Source organism: Kogia breviceps, chromosome 10, assembly GCF_026419965.1.
Source record: "Kogia breviceps isolate mKogBre1 chromosome 10, mKogBre1 haplotype 1, whole genome shotgun sequence".
Classification (NCBI taxonomy): Eukaryota; Metazoa; Chordata; class Mammalia; order Artiodactyla; family Physeteridae; genus Kogia; species Kogia breviceps.
This window is the reverse complement of record NC_081319.1, coordinates 75,945,920-75,952,618: the sequence shown is the minus strand read 5'-3', so window position 1 is coordinate 75,952,618 and position 6,699 is coordinate 75,945,920. Positions and strand designations below refer to the sequence as shown.

At 49.7% G+C, this 6,699-nt stretch overlaps 1 protein-coding gene across 1 annotated transcript; it reads left to right on the top strand.

Moving 5' to 3' along the window:
* The first annotated feature begins 1,164 nt into the window (after positions 1 to 1,164).
* Positions 1,165 to 3,577, top strand: TBCC (tubulin folding cofactor C). The gene has a single exon (XM_067006232.1). The coding sequence runs from the start codon at positions 1,892 to 1,894 to the stop codon at positions 3,233 to 3,235; it is 1,344 nt and encodes a 447-aa protein (XP_066862333.1). The 5' UTR covers positions 1,165 to 1,891; the 3' UTR covers positions 3,236 to 3,577.
* The last annotated feature ends 3,122 nt before the right edge of the window (positions 3,578 to 6,699 follow it).

Below are 6,699 nucleotides of genomic sequence, written 5' to 3'. Positions count from 1 at the left end.
AGGTGCCTCCCACACACTGGGTCTGCAGGGTAGCCTGTCCATTCTTGTCCTTTACTGCTCCCTTCCCATAAAAGTTTGAACTAGCCAACTTAAAATATTTGGAAACTTCCAAAGTCTATTGGACTCTATGCCAAAACCTCTCGTTGGGCAGAAATGAAGTTCTTGAGAGGGTTTAACAATCTTCCATTCCATTTCTGATACGGACAACACTACCCCCTACCCATAGGTTCACTATAGCTAATTCAAAAATGTTGCCTAACGCCAGCTTGCAACTCTCAAGTCCAATAAACTTTGTTTGGCTACAGACTTTCTTAATTTGAGTAGGACAGATTGAACTGCTGAGAAATTTAAGGGAGGCAGGTCAGATTTTTTTCCCTAGCAAAAATAAATCTTCTCTAAACCTTCCTTGGGTAAATCAACCCTTCAGAAAATAAAGCAGCTACTGCATTCCCCCGGACTACCCAAAGACAAGACAACCAGTTGTTATATTTCATTCACCAGCCTTGGAACCATACCTCACAAAAAACCAAAAGCCTCCATCTACCTCGCCCATGAAACAAAGAGAACAAAAACTTAGAATATATACTACAAGCGCAAGCACAGGATTTTTTTTTAGCAACCCCGTTTCCATCAGGTGCACGTCTACCCACACAAACACACAATAACCCTCACACCCGCCCCCGTGGAATTTGCCAAACAGTGTGACTTGTGCTGACTTTCAGCGGAGAAACACAGGAATTTATGTTTAGTTGTGGTTTTGGCTTTCAATGGGAAGGAAAAGGAAGAGTGTGGGGCGTGAAAAACTGGAAATGAGTCTTAATTCTCTTGTTTCCTCCCATCCTTCTCTGCATCAAAATGCAGGTATATCATTGAAATTTCAAGTGAGTTTCTCGGGCAGTTAAATAACCCGACGTAGTCTGGGAACAGTGGGTGGAGATAAAGGTGAAATCGAAGACTGGAAGGGTGGGCCGGGTCAGAGGCCCCGGCGCTCTGCCGGGCTGCACCGAGCACGCGGGGTCGCGCTGCGCCTGCTGCCGGCCGCGCCCCGGTTCTGGCCTGGCCAGCTGTACTGGGTTTTGCCAGCGACTGCGCCGTCCGGGGTGCCCACTCACACCTCTGGCTGGTCCCGACTTTAGGCTAGGTTCATTCACTTCCGGTGACAAATCCCTCCCACCACTTCTAGAAATAATGTAACATTTCCCCCATCACTTTCCTAACAACCGACGGGCCCTCAGGCAGCCGCCGAGTCCGGGTCTGGGGTCTCACCCCGGCGAGACCAGCAGCGCCCAGCTGCGGAGGGAGTGACGGCCAAGGTCGGGGGGGGGGGTTGGGCGTGGGAGGAAGAGGAAGGGGGTGTGGAATCTCACCTCCCCCACCCCCACCCCTCCGACTGCAGTAATTGGCAAAAATAATAAGCCGTTTTTAGACTTCCCCAGGGCCCCCTGAACCTGGTTGCAGTGAGGAACCCAGTCTCTCCCATTCCGGTGCCCCTCGCCTTCTCCCGGCCCCGTAAGTGCCTGCGGGAATCCTGGAGACCCAGGCCACGCGGAACTGCAGCGGCGGGGGTGTGGGGGCGGGTAGGATGAGGGTTTAGGGGCGGCAGGAATGGGTGGGGGGAAGGGGTGGTGGAAGGGAGAAGGAGAAAAACAGAGGCATGCAAACGGCTCCGTAGCCAGCTGTTCCAGCTGCCGCTTCCTCCGGCGCGGGCCGGGCGGTGTAATATTCCCCCCCCCTCCATCTTTCTCACCACTACCTGTCCCACCCACGCATCACAGGCACACATTCCCCCCACCAGTAGCGGATCTCCAGCCTGTAAGGGGGTAGTAAGAAGGAGCTGGGGGGGAGGGGGAGGCCTGCGAGTTTCTAACCTTGTTCTTATAAACAAACCCACATGTGCAGCTGCCGCTGCTGCAACTCACCCCACAATCCCGGATATAAGTCCTGCCCCTTTAAGAGGAAAAAAAGCTTCCCCCGCCTGCCTTCCACCCTACCCATCTACAAGGACCTTTGTCTCCCCACCCCCTCTGTCAGTCGGCCCCGCCCCATGTCCCCGCCCCCTCCAAAGCTGAGGAACCAATGGGTGAAGAAAATAAGGCCGGGGTATGACGTCAGCATGTCCGGCCAATCACAGGGCGCGTTGGTGGGAGGCCTTGCGGAGGGCGCGCCCGGAGGAAGGAAGGCAGGAGAAAGGAAGCTTGAAGTCAAGATGGAGACTGGTAGTGGCTCTGCCACTGCTGTGGCGAACGGGGACTTGGGATCCCAGAGGGACTGGAGCCTGGTGCCTGAGCGGCTTCAGAGTCGAGAACATGAGCGGCAAGTGGAGGTGGAAAGGCGGAAACAAAAGCGGCAGAACCAGGAGGTGGAGGAGGAGAACAGCGACTTTTTCGCCGCCGCCTTCTCTCGGGAGCGATCGGCCGTGGAAGAGCTTCTGGAAGGGGAGTCCATCGAGCAGCTGGAGGAGGCGGCCGCTCGGCTGCAGGGGCTGCAGAAACTACTCAACGACTCGGTTTTGTTCCTGGCCGCCTACGACTTGCGGCAGGGACAAGAGGCGTTGGCGCGGCTGCAGGAGGCCCTGGCCAAGCGGCGCCGGGAGCTGCAGCCTAAGAAGCGTTTCGCTTTCAAGACCCGCAGGAAGGATGCTGCTTCAGCCACCAAAGTAGATTCGGCTCCCGGCGCCCCGGCAGCGGAAGGCATCCTGGCCTCCCCGCCGCCCTTGAAGGAGGAGGAAGGCTTCGGCTCCAGCTGGATCTGCGGCTTCTCCAACCTGCAGTCCCAAGTCTTGGAGAAGAGGGCCGAGGAGCTGCACCAGCGGGACGTCCTTTTGACCCAACTGATTAACTGCACGATCAAACTGTATGGCAATCCCAACACCCTGCGGCTGACCAAGGCTCGAGGCTGCACGCTGCTCTGCGGCCCGGTGTCCACCTCCGTGTTCCTGGAGAACTGCAGTGACTGCGTGCTGGCCGTGGCCTGCCAGCAGCTCCGCGTACACACCACGAAAGACACCCGCATCTTCCTGCAGGTGACCAGCAGGGCCATCGTGGAGGACTGCACCGGGATACAGTTCGCCCCGTACACCTGGAGCTACCCGGGGATCGACAAGGACTTCGAGGGCTCTGGTTTAGACAGGAGCAAAAATAACTGGAGCGACGTTGACGATTTCAACTGGCTGGCCCGTGATGTGGCCTCCCCAAACTGGAGTATTCTTCCTGAAGAAGAGCGAAGGATCCAGTGAGACTAAGCAGTTGTCACTCTTTTCTTCAATCCTACCAAATACACTCCTCTGTGGGACTGACTCCAGCTAATGGGACCCCCAAATTTACTTCTTGTCACGCTCGCTGTCTGTTTTCATTATTTTAAGACTTTAGATTGTGATAGGCTCCTACTTTCGATTTCCATTAAATTTGTGGCAGGTCTAGCACTTTAAAGAATTTTTGCTATTTTGATGATGTTTCGGAGCTTTTGTTTGACGGTGATAATTTGAAGCCATAAGGGGAAGAGAGCGTGGTTGTGTGTCGGTTTTTAATGATTTGTGGTGTTTAAAAGTTATTGCAGAATAAAGTAAGCCTTCAATAAATGTTTGTTTAATAAACGAATTCAGTAGGGCTAGTAGGAGCCAGTTAATGTTGAAGTAAGGTATCAAACGTGTTCAAACTGCCATTAACCAAGAGCTTTTTTGAATTGCAGGTTTGACTTCCATACGTATTTTTCAGTGGGGCAATGGAAAGACTCCTCTCTGGTCTTCAGTTACATGTTAGCTTGGGTTTTTGGCATCCAGCTAGTCATCGACTTATTTGGGTACAAACTTTTGGCACGGACCCCAAGAGCCTCATGAGTCTTAATTACCTGTGAAGCCAAAGTAGTTATAGCTACCAATTTTTTGTGCGCTTAAAATGTTATCGACACCATTGTAAGCACCTTACACATGTAAACTTATTAAGTCCTCAAAATATTATGAGGGTAGGTTCTGTTAACTCCATTTTTCAAGTGAGGAAACAGATAAGTTGCCCAAAGGGCACACAGACCAAGTGGTGGACTGGGATTTGAAATCATGTAGTCTGGCTCCAGAGCCCACATTCTTCACCTCTACTAGATATTGATTTTTGAATAGTGTTAATTAAGTTGGAAAGAAAGCTTCCAAAAGTAAATAGGGCAAATTGCTTTTATTAAATTCTCAGGCATAATGGCACTACGTATCTATCCTCATACAAAAAGAATTGAGGCAGACATCTAGCTGAGTCTTTAATTTTTCCACTCATTTTGCTGTAATTCGCTACTGTTACAAATTTGGCTTTTTCTTCTATATGCTACCACTCATTATTCTTAAATGGAAAGTTGTAAGATTTTTAAAAAGCTTTTTTGGGTCTAGTGGCCTTGTAACTGTGGATGTGCTTTTTATTTAATAATTACCACAAGTATTAAGGTGCTTAAATATCTCAAGTATTTATGTATTTAATATTATATGTTCTCTTTTGTTCTGAAAAAGGATTTAAAGTGGCTTCTAGGGCTTCCCTGGTGGCGCAGTGGTTGAGAGTCCGCCTGCCGATGCAGGGGACACGGGTTCGTGCCCCGGTCTGGCAGGATCCCACATGCCGCGGAGCGGCTGGGCCCGTGAGCCATGGCCTCTGAGCCTGAGCATCCGGAGCCTGTGTTCCACAACGGGAGAGGCCACAACAGTGAGGCCCACATACCACAAAAAAAAAAAAAAAAAAAAAAAGTGGCTTCTAGGATATGTGAAATGTAACAAGATAATAAAAACAAATGACAAGGAGGAACAAGGGTAGAATGACGGATTGGAGGCAGAAATGAAGCCAATAAAAAAATGTAAGCTGCCAAGCCCTATTCCTTAGCTGGAGGTGAATCCAGATTTCTTTCCCCTCAACTATTAGCTAACTTGAAAAGGGATCCTAATCAGTTTCACAATTCGCAGCATCCATAAACAAGAGGGAAAATCATTTGCTTAGGAGAGTTAATCCTGATGATAAAAAGAAACAACATATAATGAAATTCTCAAGCATATCTTTACATTAGAAACTGACCGGTATCCTAAAGCTGTGCCCCTAGAGACTGATAGTTTAACACAAGTGCACTTAAGAATAAACCATGCTTGGTTTTTTTTTTTTTTTGGTTGCGCCACCTGGCTTGCAGGATCTTAGTTCCCTACCAGGGATCGAAGCCAGGACCCCTGAATTGGAAGCGCGGAGTCCTAACCGCTGGACCGCCAGGGAATTCCCAACCTTTTTCTACTAAAGCTCACAATTTTACACCTGTAACTCTGCTGACTACTCGACCAGTTGTAGGCCATCTAACTAGCTCCCCCGGACTGACGTCCCTCAATATTTGAAAGCATTTCCATCTTTGCTGGTCTTCTTCCTTACTAGAGGCATATCTCTTCATGCCCAGAGATTCCTCTCCGCTTGTGCCCATCCCCTCCAACCTCCCATGGCCTCCCTTTCCACTGGCCTTTTTTCTTTTAAGACACCAGATCCTGAGATCCTCCGCCCTACATGTCACTGAATGATGTTCCAGCTCCTTCCCTGGGTGTCAGACATCTTAAAAGAATAGCTGTGTCCACATACACCTACATCTATTCCCTCTTTCAGTCTTTGTAATTTTAACTCTTCTCTGCTGAAACTGCTCTTTGATGGTATTAGTGGTCTAATCACCAAATCTACCGGCTCCGGCTCCCTCCCCTCCCCCTCCTTAGCTTTTTTACTCTTGGTACCCTTTACCCTTTTCTGTTTGTTTCTTTGTTTTAGGTACAGTTTACTCATCCTTGAAGTTCTCTCTTTCCTTGGCCGTAATCTTTCCCTAACCTGTTTCTCTTATGTCAGCTTCCTTCCCTTCATTGGGATTCTGATGATTTGTAGCCTTAAATATGAGTGATGCCCAAAGTTTTGCTATCAGCTTCTTTGTATTCATTCTCTCAGAGCCTCAACTCTCAACCTATATTCGTAGTCTTGTGTCTGTATCCCTAGCCTCCACCTTTATTGGGCTCACCTGCCTTTCAAATTCCATATATTCTTTTTTTTTTTTTTTTTTTTTTTACCACGCTGCGCCGCTTGTAGGATCTTAGTTTCCTAAAGCAGGGATGGAACCTGGGCAAACAGCAGTGAAAGCACCACGTCCTAACCACTGGACTGCCAGGGAATTCCCTCAAATTCTATATATCCTTTTTTTTTTTTTTTTTTTTTAATTTATTTGTTTATTTTGGGGGCTGATTTTTTTTTTTTTTTGCGGTATGCGGGCCTCTCACTGCTGTTGCGGAGCACAGGCTCCGGACGCGCAGGCCTAGCGGCCATGGCTCACGGGCTTAGTTGCTCCGCGGCATGTGGGATCTTCCCGGACCAGGGCACGAACCCGTGTCTCCTGCATCGGCAGGCGGATTCTCAACCACTGCGCCACCAGGGAAGCCCTATTTGTTTATTTTTGGCTGCATTGGGTCTTTGTTGCTGTGCGTGGGCTTTCTCTAGTTGCGGCGAGCCGGGGCTACTCTGCATTGCGGTGTGCGGACTTCTCGTTGCGGTGGCTTCTCTTGTGGAGCACGGACTCTTGGCGCATGGGCTCAGTAGTTGTGGCACACGGGCTTAGTTGCTCCGCGGCGTGTGGGATCTTCCCGGACCAGGGATCAAAACCGTGTCCTCTGCATTGGCAGGCAGATTCTTAACCACTGTGTCACCAGGGAAGTCCCTCCATATA